The 25,685-nt window shown below is 41.7% G+C and overlaps 1 protein-coding gene across 14 annotated transcripts in view; it reads left to right on the top strand.

Annotated features, from left to right (window-relative positions):
- tjp1a (tight junction protein 1a) overlaps positions 1-25,685 on the top strand; it is a 108,733-nt gene that overhangs the window by 25,412 nt on the left and 57,636 nt on the right. For all 14 annotated transcript variants that reach the window (XR_007030551.1, XM_035627675.2, XM_035627668.2 and 11 more), the window contains exon 2: positions 5,872-6,085. Coding sequence is in view for 13 of the 14 variants with exons in the window: in XM_035627668.2 (XP_035483561.2) it covers positions 5,872-6,085 (214 nt within the window). In the remaining variant the exon portion in view is untranslated. The remainder of the gene's footprint in view (positions 1-5,871; positions 6,086-25,685) is intronic.

The following is a 25,685-nucleotide window of genomic DNA, read 5'->3' as shown; positions in this document are numbered from 1 at the left end:
CTCTGTCCTTTGTCCCTTTGCATCATGGTCTTCCTCCTTGTGCTGTTTGGCCCCTGTCCTTCCACCTCTGCCCCTCGGCACCACACTCCTTCACCGCCCTGTTCACCTGCCTCCTTTCGTTTCTACTTCTTTTTTTCTTTTTGTTCAAACTTTTATCTTTCCCACCTTTCTGACAGTGGTCTATGCAAGTGTGAGTTTATTACATACTGGCTCAGTAAAAGCTTCTTTGAAAAGGTCTAGGAATAGAAATGCAAAGAGGGAAAAAAAGGAATTGAAGCTATTTTGGATCCACAACAGTCGCCCATTGAGCTGGAATATATGAACAAAGGCAAATCCCAGAATGGAAAGGCGTCTCATCAGGACGGTTTTTCGACAGAAATCAGTCCACTGTTACTGGACATGATACGAAAAAACTGATGAAGACGAAGCATAGCAATATGCACCAGCCCATAAAAGGATGGATGGGACAGGAAGTTGTCTGAGTTTTCTCTCTTCTCTTGTCATGAGTGCACCTGAGCTTTAAAGCTGCTGCTGCTGCTGCTGTTGTGTGTGTGTGTGTGTGTGTGTGTGTGTGTGTGTGTGTGTGTGTGTGTGTGTGTGTGCGTGTGTGCGTGTGTGCGTGCGTGCGTGCGTGCGTGCGTGCGTGCGTGCGTGCGTGCGTGCGTGCGTGCGTGCGTGCGTGCGTGCGCGTGCGTGTGCATGCGTGTGACTGACACTGGGAGCCTTGCTTCTTAGGTATAGTGTCAGGATCTGGATGAAGCACACCTCCTATCCTCCCCGTAGTCCTCACTAAGTGGAAACAATTGTTCTGCAAAGTGCTCTCCATCTGAAGTGGTGTCATAACATAACACCTCTGAGGTTACAGGAGGATGTAGCCTGGCAGCCCCCCAACTGGCCCCCCTACCCCAAACCAGATAGTAAAACTGGTGACTTGAAGCTTACAAAAAATGATTCCACTGGTTTAAATTTAAACATGTATAAAGGTGTTAAAAAGTTAAATTTATGTGTCCATTTGGCACGTGACTGAGGACGTTCAAATCTGCTTGGCTGTGTCCATGTATATAAAACTGTTTATGAAAAAGTTAATATGTATTGAAATAGTTTTGTCAACTGCTGTTTCCAATGTACTTTCATAGTCTTTGAATGATGTTCTACGACAATTGCATTTTGAAAAATAAATACATTTATCCACTGTCATTCAATTGTTCTTATATATAAATATGAAAACATATAAGTAATGCTGTTGTTGTTTTTTCTAAAATTAGGCTGTAACATTTACAATTTGCTGGGATCCTGGGATGAGGTAACCTGGAAAGCTTTGCCAGTGTCCTCTTAAATCCGGAGCAGGATGGAGATTCTCTATTTCGGGCTGAAGTCTCATGTAATATTCATAAACTCTACTTCTCTCTGCAGTCGGAGGCTAATGTTGCTTGTTATTTCTTTATTTTGTGCTATAATGACGCTGGCATCCTCTGTTGTTTGCACTTTGGTTTTTCGCTTTGTGAGTGCACTCACTCAGCCAGTGTGTGAGTTTCTCCGTATTTCTCCAGAGGCAGTGAAAAGTGACACCTACTTCTGTCTGCACGGCCAGACTCCGTCTAATCCACTGGCCTTGCACAGCTCAATATATCGTCCTGAAATCCGGCAGCATCGCTGATGATGAATCGTTCATTGGTCAGCATCGAGTGAGCAGTCACACGCCGGCTCGGTCTGCTGTTCTAGTTTCAATATTTGTACCCTGATGTTTATATTGCCTGTCTGGACCAGACTGTATAGATCAACAGAGCTCTCAGCCGCCGTCTTTTTTTCACATGATGGCTCACATTATATCTGGTTTATGTCTGTGTTGATCATAGTGTGTTAACTGTGAAATACTGAGAAGGACAAAGGATAAAAAGTGGGGCTCTTAAAGAGCTCTTAGAAGAGACCACATCTGTTCGGTCTTGAGAAGAACTACTGTATATGAAGGGGAAAAAAAGCCTTTTGTGGCTCCAAAAGGCTGTTAGAAAATTAGAAAATGAAAGGATTCTGAGTTTGTGGAGCTAGAACACATACAGCTAGAGCGAGAATATGTGGAATAAAGAAGTTATAGAAGTTAGATATCTCTGGTTCAACTGCATAGATTGTGATCATTGTTGGTTTAAACTCTACCGTCAGTGTTACAGGAGGGAAAGTGATAAATCAATGTATTTTCATCGAGTCTTCTCAGCAAATCCAAGTCATAAAATAGTATGGTGTTCTTGAAATGACTCAAATGTAAAACTACAACTTCTGCCAAACACAAATACACTTACTCTTCATCTTTGATGAAGCCACATTTATCAATGTCAGAGTGTAGTGTTGATCGGTCATCACATACCATAAAACACAGTGTCACGGAAGAACTGATGTCTCAAATCCTTTAGCCAAAGAGTTGATGTGTCTCAGTTTCTTTGTAGAGTAGGATAAGCAGCGTGAGCTACAGACTGTAAACCGTTCTTAAGACACACGTACACAGTCCATGTCAGCACTCCCCATTCTTAGAAACGGCGTTGTTAAGACCCACAGAGCCCTATAAGCTGCTTCTGATGTGTGTGAATGGAGTTCCTTTAAAAGAAAACAACACTGGGAGTGGGATTACTGTGACAGAGGCCAGGCTCCTTAAGATTTTGTGCGTGTCCTGGCGGTCATAAATACACAAATACATTGTGCACAGGTCGCAGTAGAGGACAGGGACTAGAAGGGGCGAACTACTTATTAAGTGCAATAACTCTTGGCCTGTCACTTAGTATTTGACTCACTGGTGTACATTATTAGAGTCTGCTGTTAATATGACGTTATCAAAGATATATCCACATGGGTGCATGTGTTGACATATGCACCAAAAGAAAATGTAAAGCAGTAAGTTGCAGTAAACTGCTTTACATTTAATTAAGCAAACGAATCAAAGCTGAAATATTTAAACTAAATTCCAAAGTATTTAACAAATTGCTGTGAAATTTGGCAAAGACACTCATGATCCACTAAGGATGGATTTATCCCCTAACATCTCAACAACTACTGGATGGATTACTATGAAATGTGGTTAATACCTTCATGTTCTTTTGTAATATAATAACAATAAGTACAACAACCAATTACGTTTGACAATATCCTTTGTACTTTACAGTTTTTTAACACAACAAAATATTTTCTTTTTACTTTGTATTCAAGAAAATTGATTCTACTGTGTGATTCTACTTACATATAGATATTCTGAGATAGTCTGTCAAGGTACTTTTTGTCTTCCATAAGAGGAGCCAGGGTACATCGGGCCACAGTGCCTATACTGCTTTCTTTGGCTCTGAATTTTTCCAGATAGTAAAGTACCATGCATGTATATCGAATCAAGCTGTTAGGTATGAATCAAAGCAGATACAAAACAGGTCTCTAGGCTACTCCTCTTTTGTGAGAAGGATTCTGCTGAGACATTGGCGGCTCCTCATACAAGACACGCCGAGCTGCTGTCGAGCTGCCTCGAGTTTTCTTACATTTTCACATCAAAACGGATTTGCAGCTGCAAAAAAAAAAAGGGTGGCGGGGGGGAATGTTAAAAACATAAATATATTTAGTTAAATATACTGAAAGTGTGCCTTTGGGTATATTTTTGGGTTTTGAATTAAAGGTTGTAGGTTGTAGTTAGTAATCGAACCACTGTCTCCACTGTTTTTATTGAACATTCTATCAATAGACCCATTTTTAAATCCATTATCTGTGGTAGTGGACATGAAAGCAAAGGCAACATGTATTGACAGAGCCTTAGGTTCTGAATACAGATGGTCGAGTTAACCATTAATGCTGTGTTGCATTATTAGATTCCACACTTTACTGGTTATTGCTTCAAAAGAGCCTTTTTGAAGCAACATCATCAATTAGGAAATTTCAACAAACAGCGTGTCACAAAGAAATGTCACAAAAATGACCAGATGATGATGATGATGATACATTTTTTGTATATCAACCCTTACCTATTATGGCAAGTTGCTGTGTCGGTGGATAATATAAACATCTAATTTCTATGGAGTGAAATTTTGCCATGTATGTGTGCTTTTCCATTTAATCACGTATTTAAATGTCATGTGAATGATGGAATCCTGCTGTGTAGAACAACCAGTAGATGGATTGGATAGTAGATCATCTACAGTATAAATCTTTGCATAGTGGTGCTCCCTCGTGTTCCAGTAACACCTTCACTTCATTGTTTTACATCCTGTTTTTTACATCCAGCTTTTGGTGACTCAAATGTAGACTCAAATCTTTCAGTGGATCAAAATGTGTGAATGCGACCCAGCTTCCTCCGTGTCCAGAGAGACTGACAGGCTGTCCGGTGGTTTATCTTTTTTTTCTGAAGACTGTCATGTGTCGTCAGCTCTAACACCGTCTAATGCTTTCGTACAAGCCTCTGAACGAACTGATCACTTGTCATTGTGATTCAAGTAATATCCTCTCTTTAAGGCTTCATGCTCAGATGTAGGAATGTGCTGCCCGAGCTGAGGTTATTGCTAAGGCTTAGGCTCCAACCGATGATTACTTTCATTTATGATTCATTTGTAGGTTCTTTTCTTGATTGACCAATCAATCAATCACTTCCTCTATACATGGTCACTATTTCCAAGCACCCAAGAAAGCATGTTGAAATGACTTTTGTCCAACCAACTCTCAAAAATCCCAGAGATATAGAATCTTTGAAGTTGAGACCTGCAAATGTTTGTTAATTTTGCTTGAAAAGTGACCCAAAGGTTTAATCAATGTTCTATTGATCAGCTCTACCTGTTGAGTTGGTTGTAGAAGGTGAATTCTAAAACAGTTTTATACAGACTTTAGCCTTAGCACCCTGTTGTCCTGGCGTCCAAGTTGTAAACATTTCTAAAAATACTTTGACATAACAATTAGTTTTTTTTGTATTTCATTAGCTTTTCAAGGCATGCCATTGAACATTTGACCACGTTACAATGAGTGGTAAGTTTCCCCGGCAGTTCCCTTTGAAATACCCCAGAATCCCCTCCCCATGCAGCCATGCATGTGAGAAGCAAAGCATCCTCATTGTGGTTTAATAATAGAAGACAAGTGGATGCTTCGTACCTAGTCTCCATTCGCAGGCTACCCACTGACATTCAGCCTAATTACTCACACTTGCTTGAATGCCTCTACAGCCAACAGGAGAAAGTGTCCTTTTAGAAAAAAAAAAAAAAAAAAGTAAAGAAAGCTAGAGAAAAGTTATGTCACTTTGATCCTCCGGGCATCTTTATGTTTTGCCTCAGATATGCAGCAGTGCCCGCTCTCACTGTGCGCGATGTGGATTGTTCTTTTTGAGAAAGCTTGGCCACTGTGAACTATGTGGTATTTAATGGAAGTGGTTATGTCACGGGGTCAAAGCCACAAGCCAAAGAGCCCGCCTCAGAAACAGTCAAGAGCTCAACACATACCCAGAAGTCTCTCATATGATTTTGTCATCAATTAAAGCTGTGAAACTATTGCCAGTTGTGTCATTACTTTGAAAATAAAAGTTGAACATACAGTTATTCAATGTGCAGCATAAAGATGGAAATCCAATTGTAGTTAGATAGTTAGATAGTTTGACCCATATGTCCCATGTGCTAACACGGAAGAGGCGGGTGTATGACATGTACTACAGCCAGCCACCAGGGGGCAATAGATAGGTTTTGGCTTCACCTTTGGGGAGCTGTCATGCCGTCCATCTTTGCATGTCATCCACACACATATTTCTGAGAAGAGGTCTAATCACTATAGGTACTGAGTTCTTAAGAGAGAACGAATAAACACAGCCAGATCCATGTGAATGTCCCAGGGTTTTCACGAGAGTTTCTCTGTGTCTTGGTCTTTCTTTCGCAGGGTGACCCCGCAAGATGGAGACGAATCCCCCTCTGGCAACGCCGGGTGTTCAGATGGGCCTACAGGTGCTACCGGCGGCGCTGGTGCTATGGCAATGCCTGCCACATCCACCCTCTCTTTGCCCATGAGCCAAGCTAAACCCTCTCTGCGTCGCATCAAAGGCCGCATTCACCGCAGCAAGAGCCTAGACAGCATCGATCTGCTCGACTCCAGCGTAAGACTCACTCACCACTTGACATACTGTATACACACAAAGGAGGAAAATTGAGTGTGACATACTTAGACCGCAACTAACAACTATATTCAATATCGAGTAATCTGCAGATTACTTTCTTAATTAATTTCCCATATTCCAGGGTGACTTTTTCAAAAGTCTTGTTTTGTTCAACCAATGCTCCAAAACACAAATATATTCCGCCAACTGTCATGTATGACAACGGAAAGCATTGAATCCTCAACACTCAACACTGAAGCCAGTAAAACATTCAAATTCATTAGAAATGACTAAATGATGATTGAAATTTTTAAGTTTAAGTTGTAATTTATTCTCAACAGTTTGTGTGCCGTCTCATTTCGAAAACACACGGATGTTGAGGAGACACATTTTGATTTATCGGACCCACTCGTTTAAATAGGTCAGGAATCTCAGAGGAGAGTGCTATAGAGAAAAACCCTTCTCTGTAGAAAGGAATTAATAGCAATACATCTCTATCTTCCTGTATGAAATATAAGCTGTGATTACATTTACAAATTACATATTATTTATGTATTTATTTTATATTTTATTACAGTTAATTACTCTCTTCAAGGAGAATACATCTTTGAATTTATCCTAATGATTTCATTCGGACTTAACATTTACACAAGCTACAGCACTACCACTACACACACACACGCACACACCCTCATAGGGTGACCTTTGGTTACGCAATATTTCCTTGGTTTTCCGATGAGCGCAGTTTAACACATTCCATATGTCTCTCTCTATTACTGGTTTATTCTCATTCTCATGAAAAGTATTAATCTGATAAATTGGATTGGTTAAGCTGCTTGGACCTAAAAAACCCTTACTAACTCTGGATTGTCCATTGAGCTGAGAACTGCGTTTGGCCCACTCTCTCCACCGGTCAACTCAGGCGTCCGTGTGTGTGTGTGTGTGTTTTCTGTGTTTGTACTGACGGGTGTGTGTTTATGGGCGATGTGGCTTTTGGGCAGCAACCAACAGTTTATGATGTAAAAGCATGCCAACCTGCTACTAATGCATGCTTGGTGAGGCCGTTTTTTTTTTTTTTTTTTTGTGGCATTTGACTGTGGTGGGCACTCACAGATAAATCTCTCTCCTGCACAGCACCACTGAATGTCTCTCTCTCTCTCTCTCTCTCTCTCTCTCTCTCTCTCCCCCCCCCGACTTCTCTTTCTTTACGACTCGACCTGACCCTCTGTAGATTTCTCCTTTAATAAATGTTCACACTCTGACGTCTCCTCATCAACCCCCATTCTTCCTCTCCATCCTGACAGTCTGCAGAGTGCGTGTGTGTGTGTGTGTGTGTGTGTGTGTGTGTGTCTGTGTGTGTTTTCAGTATTTTAGCCGGCCTTAATTGGGAGCTGCCTGGTGTGTCTGCGTGAGGAGTCATTACTCTTCCCCGACTCAGTATGATTAAGTTTAGAAGTGGCTGCGTTTCCAGTTCAAACAAGTTAATCCATTATTGAGAAGAGGAAGGCTGAAGGTGGACAGCGGAAGTCGAAGGGCGAGTGTGACAGTCAGGATCGTGCTCAGCACAGCCTCGCCAACCTGAGGGATGCAACACACACACACACATACAGACACACGCACGCACACACACACACACACACACACACACACACACACTCTTGGTCTCTTTGCCTTTGTCAGTTTTTTTCTGTCAGTTACTAATTTTGAGACACGGGCGAAAATATGTCATAGATTTTTGACACAACCTTCAGATCTCTGCTCAGTGAGTCGTCTGACCTCAATCTTTGTCTTTCTTTTTTTTGCTCTACCCTTTCAGATGTGATTGAGGTAAGAGCAGTGGTGGGTGGTGATGATGGAACTGCAGAGACGGATAGTGAATGAGAGTTAGATGCGGCTTTGGTGTTATGTCATCTACAACAACAGAAACTTGTAGCACTCATGGAGTTCTTTGGGTCGGGGGGTTACATTGTCCAACTATAGCATCGCTGTTACTGGGGTAAAATTAGGGATGAGCAGTTTGAGGGAAAATATCTGATTGTCATTTTAATTATTAATATTGTGATCACGGAGGTGTTTGTGTATTAAGCTCCAGGCCTGTTGCTGTGAAGAGGTCTACATACTGTAATATTTAAGACCCTGAAAACAATTTTCTCGAACAGCTCTTTCTATAAGTGGGAGGGTCCTACATGACCATAGTTTTCTTCCAAAGTTGGGACAATTTGGGTTATTTCACATGATGAAATAGAGATTTCTATTAGTACTGCTCTAGCGTTGCTCCACAATTGAAATATACTTTCCCTCCTTACAAGTGTTTAAGACCCTGTTGTAAAATCACAGCTGTATTTGTAAAAACTGCGGATTTCAGACTGGAACGATCATGGAAATATATCTTTTCATGCATTTTTTTACTTGTGATTTTCTCTGGTGCGAGCTTTATGTTTCCTAATCTCTCCGCTCTGATGTAAAGTGTGTCGCTGTGGACGAGCCAGAGTTGGAAGAAAAGCGTCTCAGTGATGCTTCACAGTTTTGTCTTTGAAGACCATCTATCAGCAAGGATAGTCTTCAAACGTGGCCTCAAGAGAACCTGTGAATTCCTCCAGAAGTAAACTTCCTTCCTTCTCACAATCCCTGTCAGCCTCAGCCTCTGGAGCTCAAAGATTACATACTCACAATAAATCTCTGTCTGTATGCTGTACAGCATATTTCATCAATATTAATTTGAGGTCAGTTTTCTGAGTTTCACTCTGAGGCATTCTCAGTTACGCATCTCCTTCTACATCAAGAATTTCAGAAGATGCAGACTAAAGAAAAAAATTCTTCACTATCCATTTCATGTCACTGAGCTGCTGTTCGACTACTAGGAGCACGTTACTCAACTACATTAGCTTCCATTCTCTTGCCTTTCTGTGGAGTGGACCCATCACAACGTGTCCACGAGTGTAAGTCTCCAGCATGAATAATAGATGGAAGGAGTGATTGACTTCATGATGTAGTGTTTTTTCATTTTTCTCTTTTGCGGATTTGGGCGAGAGCAACATCACTAGAGGAGAGAATCTGAAAAGTCTGTGGTTAAACTGGGGGAACCCCCCTGGGACTTTAGCTGTTATTTATTCAGTACAGTCCGATAGCTCCTCTCCTCTATTTGTCTTCTAATGCAAAGTAGCTGCCAATGTATATTTCACTGAGGATCAAGGGATTGATTATTTTCAACAATGTGAGAGGATAAACAGATGTGTGCGTGTGTGCGTGTGTGTGTGTTTGTGTGTGTGTGTGTGTTGCTGTAAACTTTGAAGTGTGTCATTGAGCTGAGCAGTGATATCCATGTGACACAGCTCTGTGTCTAATTGCTGGGCTCCGGTTTGATTCCCAATAGATCTTGCTGCACGGTGGCTTTAATTTTCCACTTGGTCCGTCCCAAATAACACATCAACAACAATACACACAAAAAAAATGTTTGAAATGAGAAACAGCGTCTCTTTTGGTTTGACGACCACGTATTTTTTGAATTTGATTTTATTCCTTTTGGAATACACTCAGTCACACAGAATATCTCAGTTTATGGAATCGAGGACCGTTAAAAGTTAATGACAAAAAAAACACACAACAGAATATCAGGCAACAAAAACTAATTGATGAAAGAAAGTATAATTTTCCAAGATCTAATCGTATATTCCTGTGTGAATTATTTGTACAGGAATGTATCTAATCAAATGTGATGTGAGGTGACGAGCTAGCCCCACCCATAAACATGTATTTTACATTGTGTATGATCGTAAACCTTATCATAGTAAGATCATGGATTTTAGTTGGTCAAAATTATATCTAATTCAGTTATGTCACCGTTATCCTTCCACGTCTGATCTAACGACTTGTGTGAAGGAGCTGGGGTTTGTGTGTGGAAGCCAGCAGCCAGCTCTTTGAATCCCTCTGCAGATATGTGTCACGCTGTATTCAGTCAGCAAGCGTATTAACGTAGCACCTTTAAAGCATTTTAACACAGACAGGCGGTGCTGTTGTTTTCCTGAGGAGCACAGAGCTCAGCTTCTTATTTTAATCTGCAGGTAACTGTGATACCACATCTTGGAAGCTGATTTGGTATCCGTCTCATAATAGCACTGCACAGTGTTCGTGGAGCAAACTGAGAGTGATTATTTAAAAAAAAACCTGAATACGTGTCTCTGTTTTCCCAAAAGTTTATAAAAATAAATGAAATATGCAAATGTCTGAATCTCCCAGTACCTACACAAAGACCGTGTGCGAGTACTGACCATTACAAGTATCAATATTCATATTCAACATATGTACTCATAAACATGCAGTGTAGATATTTACAGTGCCCAGAAGTAACATTGATCATATGCACACACGCAGGCATACTTACATATGCACTGATATGTGCAAAGATGAACAACAGAAAGCCAATGTATAAACATAAGTACACTGCGTCTGCATATATCATACATACATATTTACATTAAACAAGGACATAACATGTTATTCCCAACACATCTCCTCTAGCCTTGACATGGGTACATTTACACCTGACGAGCTTGGAAGCAGGGAAAATGAGACAAATGCTAAGGGGAAGTTTTCTCTTTCAGAGATAAAAACACAGAAATTGAGTTTTTTTATATATTTTTTATCGTATCACAACTTGATGTGTTGCTTATTGGTTTAATTCAGAATGAAAAGTCTGTCCACAGCCAAAAAAACCTCAAATGCGTATTAGTCTGGAACCTCTCAGTTCATTTTCGATTTCAACGAGGCGTTACCAGCAGACGCAGACCAAAATGCTTTGGGACACAATTGGAAAGACCTATAGCCACTGAGAGCAATGAATCATGTGACGTCTGTCAGCCTTGGTTGTTTACCAAAGTCGTTTCTGTCCGCGTTGCGGTATTAACCCCGCCCACTATCAAATAATCGGTTGTGATTGGACCGGCAAGATTTCTGCCGGAGGGACATCACTTTCCAATGGAGGGGATCCAGACCATAATCTGGCAGAGCAAATTCAATGAGCTCCCGGAACTCGTCTGGGTCCCAGGCTAGGAAGAATGAGTACTGAGGTTTCTACTGGTTCAGGAATGCCCACTAAAAAACAAATGTGTGGAAATGCTCCTATCATTCGTGTGAATGAATAGAGGCATACAAACATTCTTGAAAAAAAAAAATCCCTGCAATCAGCACCAGAACTAGTACTTTGGAGCGAGTAAGATTTACCAGCAGGTGTCCATTTAAATTATTTCTGTGCATGAAACCTTGTTGTAAAATACCAAATGTGTAAAAATCATTGAACCTACCCTGGCGTGTATTTGTTGGAGAGGCACACCTCTGGGGTCTCTGCTGTGTCTGTGTATGCAGACCAGAGATGGCAAACACTCGAGCACTGACTGACAGAGGGAGCGGCAAAGAGAGATTACAGAATGGAGTGATGAATGCGAGGGAGGAGTGGAGGTTATGACATGGATGAAGGATGAGAGAATTGTTTTACAGCAGGCTGCTGCAGGACGTTGCGATGAGATGAATACATTTCCCCTGGATAGACGGGAGGCTCCACGGACACCGTCTTTATCCCTTGTTCTCAAGGCACAACAGGATGAAATGCAGTCAACGTACATTGTAGTTCTCACCTGAGCAGAAACAGGCCGCTGGAAATTGTCTTACAATTCCCCAGTTTCACAGTTCGTTTCAGGGCTCAATTATTGAGCCACAGTTCATGGGCAGTAAATAAAAAAGAGACAGAAGTTTGTCACTATTTGAAGGAGTAAGACAAACTTTTAAATCATTCAGGTGTATCTCTCTCTCTCTCTCTCTCTCTCTCTCTCTCACACACACACACACACACACACACACACACACACACACACACACACACACACACACACACACACACACACACACTCACTCAAAGTGAGCCTGTGGATATAACTGGGAAAGTAGATTTATGATGCAATAATTTGAAAGCGTTACATGAAGACAGTGGTTTACCTCTGACTGTCTCGGTCTTCACCCTCCTCTTGGGACAGCAGCACTACTTTTATTATTGACATTGGTGAACATAAATTCAAAGACAGACATGTTGTATGTATTGATTTAATTAATCACATTAGTTCTTTTGCTGAACAGAATGCAAATGCAGCTCAGTGTTGTCATAAAACTACAATAAGAGTGATGTGTGTTTCATATCTGCATACATCAATTCAATTATATGTCAAATGTTTTTCATTCCCAACATGATAAATCATAGGAAGAGGCCACATGTGAAAGAAATATTGTTGACAGACTGGCTGGTGCATGTATGAATGTGAAATGATATTAAAATGAATGTGTGTGTGCGTGCGTGCATGCATGTGTGTGTGTGTCAACACTATATGTTATTTTACTGAGTATTTCTACAATCACTGTGACGACTGTTTCTACTACTACCAGTGGCAGGAATTAATGAAGTATTTTTACTCAAGTGCTCTGCTAAGGTACAATTTCAAAATAATTGACCTGATATTTTTAATCTTTCTGTACTGCTTTATACTTCCTATGGTATATGATTGCTTTATACTTCCTATAGTATTAAGCAGTATAGTAATAGCAATTTAAAATAAAGGCTGGGGCTAAAGCATGTGTTCCTGTTGAGCTCTTCACTCGTCAGTTTATGTTACTACTTTGTCGACTCGTACAGGGTTTGATCACTTCTCAAGGCCGTGGGTTCATGCCTGCCATCAGGGACAAGCGATGGAACCTCTCGTTAATCGCATCACCATTAACCAGCAGCAAATCCATAGGCTGTAGCTCTCAGGGTCCCTATAGCTTTGATTTTGATCGGGGTGATTCATTAGCTGTTTAAATATGCGGCGCCCTGTGCATAACGACACACTCCCTGCCCCTCACGTTAGCTCATCCCGGGGCACCGTGCATCGCTAATGTCAGGACAGGAAGGACAGGCAGGATCAATATTGGTTCTATAGATAGATGATGCAATGATCTATGACAGGCAGCAGCAGCCTGTAAGTGAGAAGGCCTAATTTAACGCAGGGTCATATGGAACAGTTCACATGAAATGAAATTAAATGAATCAATCACTCTTGGTATGTGCGTGGCGTGTGTGTGTGTGTGTGTGTGAGATCTTCGGAGAAGTTGCCGAAAGGATGTCTGGCAACGTACATTGCAGGAGGTGTGTCCTCATATTATTATGTCCGGCGTTCTGCTGTCCTCTGCTTGATATCGATTGGTTCGCATTAGGGAGTCTGCGGGTCAGCGTTTCTCAGATGGGGACTGGAGGAGGGCTGACAAGAGGCATGGAGGTGTTACTAGAGGGCAGAATGGGGTGAGTAAAGAAAGGAGGAGAACAAAAGGACCAATGGAAGGATAGAAAATTAAAAGAGAGGTGAATGATGAATGATAATATTGATTGAAGAAAAGCCGCGCTGGTGTTGTTTCGCTCACATGACCGCACGCTCAGCCCCACCCCCTCCCTGCACTACAGTATTGATTTATTGTGCTACAGCTGGATAAAGATGACCTATCGTTCTCACCGGCACGCTCTTCGTTTACGTGTTTGTTTACAGTATATTAATAAAAAAAATGTGCTCACCGCCATGTATAGGCAACTGCCAATACTTAATAAATAACATGAAGCACCACACTCGTCCTGCAATGTTTACTGATTTATTCAGACCAGCTGACCCGACAGCGCTCTCTGTGGCGCACACTGTAGACTCGTGTTGCTTTTTTCTGTAGGTTACCAATGTTTCCTTCAACTCCACTCAAGGTGCCTGTGCCAGATATAGGCTTTAATTTAGTCATAACATGTAATCCTTGTACGAAACACTCAGTAGTTATTTTCAGCCTCGGTTGACTGTTACTGTTTTCTCATCGACCTTCAGTAGCGCTGGTGTTTTGATGTAATTTTAGCTTCGCTTTCACATCCATCCCTGTGCTGGTCCCAGCTCCATTTCGAGCCTCAGTGCTGAAATGTTTTACTCTGAATAATTTATCGAGCTTAAAAGCAATCCCCAACACCTTGAAGTCTTGAGTTGAATTAGGCTAAACAGTATTATAATTCTCCATTTTATGTAACGGGCTTGTTGTTTTATTCTTCACCTCATTTCTTGGCTGTGCATGGTGTGTCCCCGCTGTGTCAGTTGTGAACACACACACACACACACACACACTCGATGGCTCATGCATAAAATTTGTCGGATTATGAAAGAGAAGATTGGGTTAATTTATGACTTCAGCATTAATCTCGTACCACATGGCAGCAGCAGCATTCCTGTCTAACGAGATGGGATGGATTCGCGGCAGCTCAGAATTTAGGCCCTCTCCTCTGTTTCCATGGCAACACAAGTACTTTACCCCGGGTGTGGGAGGTTATGGTGATAATGTACAAAGGTTAAACTGATGTGAATGAACAGCGTTTGTGTTGAGAGAGCGCAGAGAGGAAACAGACTAACCAGTGCAGTTTATTCATGTATTTTTTTTCATTTCGCGAAAAGTGCATTTTGTCCAACCTCTTGTCGAGCTCATTTTCTGCTGCTCCACTGATGCTTTGCCTCAAATTCCAAGCTATCTTTACATCAAGAGGGACGTTTTTACAGGACAGAATACACAGGATATTATTTAGCAATTTAACATCTTCAAATGTCACACACATGTTTAGTCTTAGTCAGTCATCTTGTTACAAGTGTTGATGTGATCAGTTTATTCATCAGAATATACTCAGTTGAAGTGTATAGACTATAGTGCACCTCTGTCCATGTTCTTAATTCTATCATATCGTGTATGTTGCCCTCTGTCAGTCTCCTCAGTGCTGCAGGCGCATCCTACAGAGAGATCACTCTGTGCCCGACCTTTCCCTCCGTGCAGGCACCTGCAGGGGCTCTCGTTTCATGTTTGACTTTTATTTTCCCTCTCAACTAAACTGACCACCAGAAATGTGAAACTTTGTCAAGTGAGACGCCCCAGGGGAAGTTATGATAGCAACCTGACTTTGTGTCAGAGAGGGGTAGAGCAAGCGATGAGGAAAACAAAACAAAAAAACACCCCACAACAGAACAGAAAAACAAGAAGAAATGGGTTAATCAAAGCCGACGGGTGCACGGAGATATGTGTGCATGTCTTTCTGTCGGTCACTGCATGTGTGTGTGTGTGTGCGCCTCAGGAGGACGGCTTACTCGGGGACAGGGGGGCTCTCAGGATGGATTCATCAGAAGCCAGAGGCGGTGCTGTGCACCATTAGGATCAAGGTTGCTATTTCAGGATGCTACCTGCTGAGAGATGCACTCACACTTTTGATGGCTCCTCAGCCCAACTCCATTAACTGAGGCAGAGATGTCCCATGTAACTGCTGGGTAACTGGGATGGGACCTATTTTCACAAACTGATCAGTTGTTTTAGTTCACATATTTATATATTCATGACGTCAATTGCTTATTTTTGTTAATGATTTGACCCAATCTCCAGTGGGTCTGATCACGGCACTGACATGCACTTTCATATGTTTTTTCTCCTTAAGATCTCAACTGAGATGCCTGACCCTTGTCATGATATTTCATATAATTACATAACTGTCTAAGATATAACAACAGTAACAACAGAACAGAGCTTGAAACTGCTCCTGTGTGCTGCTGTTTCTTTAAAGATGGTTAAAAGATCCATGATCTTATCAAGGACTAGCAAGATCTCAAAAACCCCCTTGAGATCTGCACATGATTATTTGGCAACTGATGCCTCTGTATTTGAATTAATACACGTGAGGGAGAGAGAGAGAGAGAAAGATTTTTTCGATTTTTGCAAAAACACTTGATTTTACATAAACTTAAATCCAGTTCAATACAGTGCTAATGCATACTATAATGCATATAATATAATACATAATACATCATTTCAAAAACAAACAACTCAGCCAGTTAAAAATTTTACAAAATGCAATTCATTATTCTCAGCAATACAAATTATTTTTTCATAGAACCAACAGGCTTCTATATCTCCGATGTTTTGTGTGTGTGTGTGTGTGTGTGTGTGTGTGTGTGTTTGTGTGAGTGAGTGATTGAGTGAGTCAGCATATTTGGCTGACTGACTTCCACAGCACAGGGACAGGCTGATCCCTGTGACCTTTAGGGTTAAAGGTCTAATTTAGTTAAAATTCAGATATATGATGTGTGTTTGAACAGGCGTGAGAAAGTTTGAATATGAAATGAATGTTTATGAAGTGAACCGGAAAATGACACGGTTTACATTCATATTATTATTTATATTATATATATATATATATATATATATATATATATATATATATATATATATATATATATATATATATATATATATATAATTATCACAAACATTACATGGACATTTAATAACTGGTAATGACTTTGTTGTTGCTGAGTTTTACTATACTTTATTGTCATTCATCAACTGTTTATAACCTCTACTTATAGGTATTAATAAACACATATGTCTGCTTCAAACAACATTGTAGTGTCTCATAAATAATGTATTCATGTGTGTTAGCTGCATAGAAATGCCTAACAGTTCCTTAAGGTGTTGCTAACGTTAAAATCACGTTCACAACTCAAAGCCTTGGAAAACAGACTGCGTATCTGCCAGTTCTGTCCATTGTTTTCATAACCACCATGCAAAGGCTGCAGCACGCGAGTGTGCAGTACACTTGTGTGGCCTCTAACGGCGCTGTTGCTTCACTGACACTCTTCTCCAGTGAACCCGTCTGAAAACCAGGTCAATGAGATCTTTCATCCTGCAGAGGGCAGAGTTTCACCACTTACCACCTCAACACAGCTGAGGAACAGACCACTGACCTCCTCCTCAGCACTGGTCTCCATTTTAACCGCCTGAATGGGAGAGGAGGGTTTTTTCTCTTCAGCATGAGTAGATATATATATTTCATATGTCTCACACACACACATTTACAATTACAGATTTTTCTTATGTGTCACATATGTCTGGAACCATTTCCAAACAGTTGGCGTACTGATGTTCAGACGTGGAGAGAGACAAAAGAGGAGTGGATGGTCCAGAAGAATCAGACAGACAAAAGAGTCAAAAGATGGATCTCTTCCTTTTGATGGATCTGTGAATTTCTGTAGTCGTTTGAGTCCAAGTAAATAACCACATTAATTTCATATGAGGGCTTCATATTTATATTTCACCGTTTCACAGTAAAACTTGTGACATCTCCTGCAGACGTCTGCACCGCTGTGTCTGCCTGTGACTTCGTGGGCAAAGCAGATGCAGGAAAATTTAATTAACTGAAAATTAAATTCCAGAAAAGCCCACTGGGGATCTGAAGTGACAGATCTGTGCAGCATCACGTAAACAAGGTGAAAGAGAGTGGCGGACACACTATAAATCAGCACTACTTTTAACATCATATCTTAAACCCTGGCTAATGGGAAGTAATTTGAAAGTCTGGTTTTAGCATCAAAATAAGCAGCTGTGCTTTGATCCTCAGTGTCGTAGTTGAAGCCAAACATCAGCCTGACCCCTTGAAATGAAAGTGTGAGGGATGTTCGTACTGGGAGCAGCTGACGAAGACTGCGTGGACAACACAGTACAGAATGTTCTACTGTTTTGTTCTTGTTGATGACACACAAACGGGAGATATGAACTCCCCAGCACGCCTGCTCGTGTTTATGAGGTGGTGTCGAGTCTTAGCTGGAGATTTTTCATTAGTAATGAGCGACGGGGAAGAGAGAGGAGCAGCGGGGGATGACTGATCAGTCAGGTGATAGGGATTTTGTCATCCATGGGTCAGCGCCTTTTCTTGGGGCCTGCCAGAACTGTTAAAGACTGACAAAAACAATTCTCTACTCCTTTCTACTCTGTTCTGTACCGTCCGTGTATCGTATCCCGTCCCTGCTTTTCTGATGCCCCTCTTGAACATTAAATATAGTCCGTCTGGTGTCATCTGTATGAGCAGGTAAGAATATGGTGCGTTTTTAATCAGAATCCCCTCATTGCTTTGACCAAAGAACATGGGCAGAGGAACCCTGCTCAGTGAGGCACCCTCACACAATATATATTTTTGCCATTTTTATTTTAATCTTTTTTGTCTCAGTGGGAGCTCCCTCAGAGCCTCAGTGACGATGCCAGCAGATTAACTGTCCTCATGTCCCTGAATCCTTGTTATTTCTCCTCCTTGTTTTCTTTTAATAAAGCTGGCCGGCCTCCTTTAGTCCTGAAGCAGGCTGGCAGACACACACACACACACACACACACACACAGGAACTCAAGAAGCTAAGGAGGTGGAGGCAGGAGTAGCAGTAAGGGGCGGTGTGGTGGTAGACGAAGTGGACAGAAAGGGAGACGTGTCGAGTCACTGGAGGGCTGGAGCAGGTCACGATTACACAAACCCCACTGTTTGGTGCAGTGACAGTGAACGTGACATTTCGGTGACGTTGTCTCTTTTCATCCTGTCTTCTCCGTGTGAGGAGACTGCATTCTTGTCAGAGAGACTGGCAGCCTGACACACATCCTTGGGCAAACACACACACACACACACACACGCACGCACACGCACACACACTGATAGACAATGGGGTTGTCAGGAGAAACACTGATAGTAAGGGGAAACATCACCTGCTCTATACTCCCCCAGTGCCAAATCAGATGAGCACAAGTTTGAGGACGAAATTTGAAATAATATAAACAGTTTTAGGCTGTGGAGAAATTTTGATCCAGTATTTTTTTTATATCCACACTTCGATAATTGGTTTTTGGTTCCAACAGTTACAATTCAAGCTTGCGATCGTAAAAATATTGTTTCTCATTTGATGCAGCTGGATGTATTGGTGACGACGCCTCTGCCCCACCAAGCTCCACCTCTCCCAGCAACAGCAACTCTGTCATCCTTGCTGCTGATGGTATACCCCTAATGGCGGCCCATAAATAAAGGCAGCAACCAATGGAACAAAAATTGATTTCCAGAAGCAATGAGGGGTGGTGGAGATTTACACTCCCGGTTGGACTCAGCTGCCGCGCCGTATATCTTTCATATCTCTGTTTGATGTGTTCTGCCCTCCATCCTTTTTTTTTTCCAGGCCATCACTGCTACGCCCAGAACAAAGTGTTCGCCTTTTTTCCCCCTTTTTTTTTTTTTCTCGAGATTATAACATTTGCCAAATCTTTTCTCCCTCCCTTTGATCTTTTCTTGGTTTATCGTCTTATTTTATTTGCCCATGTGCTCTGCTCACCTGGCCTGCAGCGGCTTTATTTTTCTCACTGTCTCTGACTTTCTGGAATTTGCTCATTTTCAGATTTTCTGTTTGAGTGGCCTACGCCACGGAGTTTTACCGTCAAAGTGGTGCAGCTGCACTCATGGTAACAGTAGAGAACATCATTATAAAGGAATAATAATTCTAATTATTCATACATCATAGAAAATACATTCCTGAACACCGTTTGATAAATTGAGATTAAAATTCTCCTTATAAAACATAAGACTTTTCTTCTTCTTTCTTGCGGGGTTCTTCGACATTTTGTTGCTGGGATCTTGAGCATTACATTGATCTGATCTGTCTAATCTGTGTGTTCAGAAGATCCCATCATTTCCTGTAATCCAGTCCTCAGATTCTCTTACGCAGTTAATCCAGCTACACAGCTACATATGGACAGGCTTGCTCCAGATTTGCACATTGTATTGCAGATGTTCCTCTTGCGTGTGTGTGTGTGTGTGTGTGTGTGTGTGTGTGTGTGTGTGTGTGCCCCTGTGTGCATACATACAGTATGTGCCGGTCCAGCCTGATGTTGGCATCCAGGTGCTCCAAGCACCAGCAGCCATAACAGTCCTGGCTTTATTAATGTTGTTCATTTCCTCTCGTCTGTTTGCCTCTGGCTGCTCGACTCTCCAGTCCAACATTCCACACACTCCGCTGGAATTAAGGGAGAGGCCTGTGGCGAGGCAGGGAACGAGCTCAGGAATGTCTCTGTTATCACAGGGTGGGAGAGGATCGAGGGAGGAAGGGAACAGGAGGTCAGGCCACAGGGCCCTACCGCTGTTGGGTTGACTTTAGTCAGGACTGCTGGAGTTCTCAGGAGTTTCCAGCATCAAAGCTTTGATCACTTGTCTCGGCTCGGCTCACATTGCCACAGAGGTGCATGCCTCTGGCCCAATCAGAACACACAGGAATCTAATTTTAGAGCTGCCGCTTTTTAAATCAATATCTCCACCGCTATCAGTGGCAGTGTCATGTAGATTATCTCACGGCCTTCACAGATGTCACACCAGGTTGGCTCTGCTCTCAGTCCACTCTGTGTAATGCTGAGGATCACACAGGCAAAGGCACTGACCTGCACACCGCTCGTGCATGCGGAGGGACACACACGCGGGCAACAGCATCCCTTTGGGTCAATCTCAGCTGGAGTCAGACTGTGTGCAGGCATATGCACGCATGTGTGGTGAGTGAACGTGAGAAACTCTTTGATAGTGTGCGATGAGCTAATCACCTGCAATTCTTGAGTCGTCTAATTTTTCCGGCTTGCTTTATAATTTGTAAGTGTTTTATGTTAATATGTCAAAGGAATGAGGTAGATGCTTATTGCAACAGCAAAAGGTATTTTCTTTTCTTTTTCATCACTGTCTGGAAGTATCACAAAAAGGCGACTGTTAGCATCTCTACAGTTTGTTCATTTTTTAGTTTGTTAAGTTAGTATGTGCTGATTTGCATCATCGTATGCAGTTGTCATAACTGCAATTTTAGGCTTCGGTTATGCCAATAAATGACATACAGAGAAAAGAACAGAAGATTTGTAGAGGTTATAAAACACGAATGACTCCAATGAAATGAATGCCAAACATTTCAGGCTGATGAGATAAAACAAAAACAAAAAAATGTTTTCTTAAATTCACTGCCAAATATAAAGCAATGAGTCTTCAGAGCTTTGGTTTTGCAGTGTCGACCCAACAGCGAGAAAGATCCTGGGTTAAAACTTGTTTCGGTTTTATTTTTCTCTTCTGTGATACGGTCCATCGTGTTTGCATGTGTTTCTTGCGGGCACTCTGGATTCTTTCCACCCCAAAGATATGCATGTTACGTATCATACTTTTACATACCATTTCTACTGCTCCCTGTATGGGAGTTGAATCCCAGGTCCTGCGCTGTGGCCACCCACTTTCCCGAGAAGCACAGTTTCAATATTTATCCGCAGTAAACGAAGAACATAAAACATAGAATTTACTAACATTAATCAGATTATAAATGTTTTCTAGCAAACCTTAACCTAATGGTTTCATGTTGGTATTTTGCTGCTTCTATTTAGTTTTTTCAATGCAGGAAAAATGCACCACTTAGCATAAAGATAATGCAGTATGGCCTCTTTTATTCTTTCTTCTCCCAGGCAGTTCAGCCCTTTAAAGCTTCTGCCTTCTGTGGAGTGTTTCAGTGCAAACTTCCAATGAAGGGATTTCAGTGTGAAATCCACTTTAATCTTGTCCATGGATAATGTCATGTAGTTTATCTATGAATACAAAGGAGATTATTTTCATCCTTTTACCATTCCTGTTGTAGATTGGAGACAAGGCTTGCCATTTAACATGTCAGGTATGTTTTGACAAACCTGAATAGAAACCACTGTCATAGTTTTCTCTAAAGTGGATTAAAATGTGCTGAATATAACGGAACCAACTGGAAAATGGGAAGAGTTTATATTTATATCTCACACTCTAGGGTTAACCGCTGTGATTTAGATCCTTTCTGGTATACATTGTACTCCTGCAGAGTCTTAGTGTGTCATACAGCCTGACCTTCCCGCAGGACTGCTGCTCCTGCACATTGCACACTGACTAACAGCATGACAACAGAACTAATCACAGCTTTGTAGCAGTGGTCTGCATAATGTTCCCTGTGATACACTCTGTAATTAAAGATGTGCATGTTCCATCAGTGGCAGACATGGGGGGCGGACAGCGATGACATCATATGATTTATAGGCCCCTTATATTTTGTAACTAATTGTTATCTTGTGAAATAAAAAGGTAATTAGAATAAATGAAAAGAATTAGAATAACTATTAAAAGCTGTAAGCATTTTAACAATAATTTGATGTTGGTGTAGAATCATTTATCTTTTATTTAAAATGTCAGCTTTTATAGGACTGAAAATACGAATTGCATGTTGTATCTCTAACTGAAGCAAACCAGGGTGTATGGTTTTTAATGTTGATTGCAATCATATCTGAATACGCCAGGCTTCTTCAGCTCTGTCCTGCCTGGTTGACATTGGCTCGGTGCAGTGTGTAAAACCTGTGATATCCATGATAGCAGGACTGAGCTTGCTTGACTGCTTGTTATAAACATTAGTACAGAGTTAAAGTTTTTTTTTATTCTGTGTTGCCCGGGTGTTGTTGTCCCATCAGTGCTGCTTCCATATGTTGTTTACTGTACATGTCACACGGTTGCGCCAGTGGCACTAGTTCAACCGAGGGGGGGGGGGGGGGGGGGGGGGGGGGGGGGGGGGGGGGGGGGGGGGGGGGGGGGCAGGTGATACAAGAGCTGTGAGCAAACAGAGGCCGATAACATCTCCACACAAAAGCTATGTTCTCCTGTCGGTGGTGCAGCAAAGCCAAATACAACAAACCCTTTCCACTTATAATCATTTGTTCTGTGTTTTGTAGATTTATTTTTCAATTTTTGACAATGACAAAAGAGAGAGAGGCAAATGACACACACATCAAAGTTGAATCTGAACACAGAATATTATTTTGTCTCGTAATCATGAGGCTAAAACATATTTTATTTTGGGTTGGTCCCATCACACACACACACACACACAAACAATTCTGCTGCAATATTGTTATCCTTCTGCCCACCCTAACCCGATAAAAATATCAATATACAAATGTAAAAATCTAATCTATGATATGTCATATTCTTTAAATATGGAATCATATAATTCATTACAAACTTGTCTATGATGTCAGTGAGTCATTGTAAGTCACACCACCAACACTTTCATCATAAAAAAAAAGTATAAGTTGCAGCCCTACTACTATATATTATACACCTGCCTCCTGTAACCCCTTTGGTGACAAATCAACACTGTTTACAAAACATGCCATAACCATTTCTTGCCTCCTTGACGTTTCCTCACTCGCCCTTGTGTCCCTACCAGCTTCAAAATCTAAAATCTACTCTCTGGACTGGTTTTCGATATACACGTCCAGTCTCGCCTCACGTATGAGCTCACAGGAACTGTCTATATGCTGTATAATAGTGCACTGTAAATCCCTGCCCATCGCCCAGCTCAGTCCGCGCCCAGCCCAGGCCCCACAGTGTCCACGCTGACAGGGGTGGCTTAGACTGGCTTTTAGGTCCACTCCCTTTCTGCTGAGTTCATCAGGCTGGTCCTTTGAGCAGGGAGCCGGCCCACTGCCTTGTGGCTCTTTCTTTCTTTTCAGGCGGCAAATGTGCTAAAACAGCACTCCATAATCACTTGGCTTTATGGGCCGTTGTGTTGGGCATTAGTGATTAGAATTGACCAGTGGGATGTTATAAAAATGAGTCTGACAAGAGAACACCAAAGCTGATGAGTCTGGATCCTGGCACTGGATGGCAAGAGGATTAGTCAGCTAACACACTGGCTGGGGCTTCTGCAGGGCCGGGTCCCATCGCATCTCATCATCACCAGGCTCGAAGCGGCCCCTGTGGCTGCCGTGTCTCCATCCGCCTCTCTGGCTGACTGGCTGGGTCTGGTTCCCATCCTCGGCCGCTCCTCCGTCACTCCCTTTTACCAAAAACAGGACATCATCTCCTCGTTGGGCGTTAGAGGGGAGCATATGATGTCATAAACATAGGGGCTGAAGGGTTAAGTGGCAATTGAGATGCCTGATTCAGTTCTTAAATGTTTCTTTTGTTTCTATTTGACTCAGAGGGAAACAGATAATGTCTATTTGATAGTCTTGATTTTGAACACTTATCAAACACACAGTACACTTTGTCTGTCAACTGAAACTCAACTTTAAGGCATGTGTTTTGATAGGGCGGCTGAATACACAGCGAGCTGTTCAGTTTCCCTCCATTTGTGTCAAAAACAAACACTCAACTGAGTATAGAAGGAGCACAAGCGTCTCCACTGACCCCTCTCTGATTTCATCTCTGATATTATCTGCCAATAACTACAGCCGTCAGCAGAAATCAATTCACCTCGGTAAATGTGGAGTTAATTAGAATGATTTTACAGAATATTTGTCTGAAGAGCTTGAACTGTTCAACCTCTCCCGGGGTGCACAGAGTGGGCCTCTGCCTGTTCTCTCTGCAGGCTCCAGCTCTTTCCACTCCTTTGCCCAGCAGCTTCATACTGCAGGAATGCAGCAGTAACAGGCAGTACCACGGGAAGAGTCACTGGGGGGGCTGGGGGGTTGAGATGCACGTCCTTTATTCAGTTCATTGAAACATTCTCTCATCCGTCACAACTTTGTTGCACAACAAAGCGCAGTTTAGCTCAGTCCTTTCTATTATCTCATCTACTGTTCTCTCTTCTTGCGTCTCTGCTTTCCTCCCTCCCTATTTTTTTCCCCACCACACTCCCTTTTCTCTTCTTCTTGTCAACTCTAAATTACATTATTCTCCCTCTCTCTTACTATTGCATTTCATAATTCCCTTTCCTTTATTTATTTCTTTGCCCTCACCATCTTGCCTTTTCATCATTTTGTGCTGTCAGAAACAGACCTTGCATGATGTGTCTGTCGCAGTTTTGTGCCGCCGACCTCTGAACTGTTATTTTATACTGAAGCTATTAAGATTTGTACTTTCATTTTATTTTTAGATGAGTGATTAACTGTTTAAGTGAGAGCAAAAAACAAGCATTGGTTCCAGTTTCTCAAATGTGAGGATTTGCTGATTTTATTAGTCCGGTAAACTGAATATTTTGGAGTTTTGAACTGGACTTCTTTTTCAAAACAAGACATCGGAAGAGGTCAGTTTAAGTTTTGTTGTGATCTGCATTTTAAATTGTTTTCTGACATTTTATCTTCTTTTGTGATTACAAGTGACAATAACAAGACAAAATACATTTCGTTCCTTTTTGGACGTACTGTAGCTTTGATCTGTAACAGGGTCAGAGTGTCCTTATCATCCAGAAAGAACACTGACATGTCCATATCATCTTGGTCACACATTGCAACGTGGGCACATTTGAGGTTTTTGAAAATGTAAATCCGAGAAGTCTCTTTGTGATTACCTGTTTTGTTTAAACTCAATCTCACAATAGTGGTCACTCTATAAGAACAACTTTAATTGTATAGTTTAGACAGTAATGTGACACCAGCAACAGAAGGTCAATAGCAAAACCCGTAACTATATAGTATTTTCGTCATCGATATAAAAGAAAAATGACCAAGGTGAATTTAGGTAAAGAGAACAAACTTAATCATTGTTGTAATCAACCTGTTTTAACACACCAAGCTGACAACAAGGCTTTCCTGTCAAAATCATCTGTCCTTTCAAACCCCTACCACATGGTGGCGCTAACACAAATAAGGTCCCCTGCCAACTACTGTATGACGAGCTTCTTTTTGCTGAGCTCCAACTTTTCGCCTTGCTACGGTGATGTAGAAGCCCAGAAGCGCACCCCCGGGGCGTGTACAT

Source organism: Scophthalmus maximus, chromosome 4, assembly GCF_022379125.1.
Source record: "Scophthalmus maximus strain ysfricsl-2021 chromosome 4, ASM2237912v1, whole genome shotgun sequence".
NCBI lineage: Eukaryota > Metazoa > Chordata > Actinopteri > Pleuronectiformes > Scophthalmidae > Scophthalmus > Scophthalmus maximus.
This window is presented reverse-complemented; position numbering and strand designations above follow the sequence as displayed.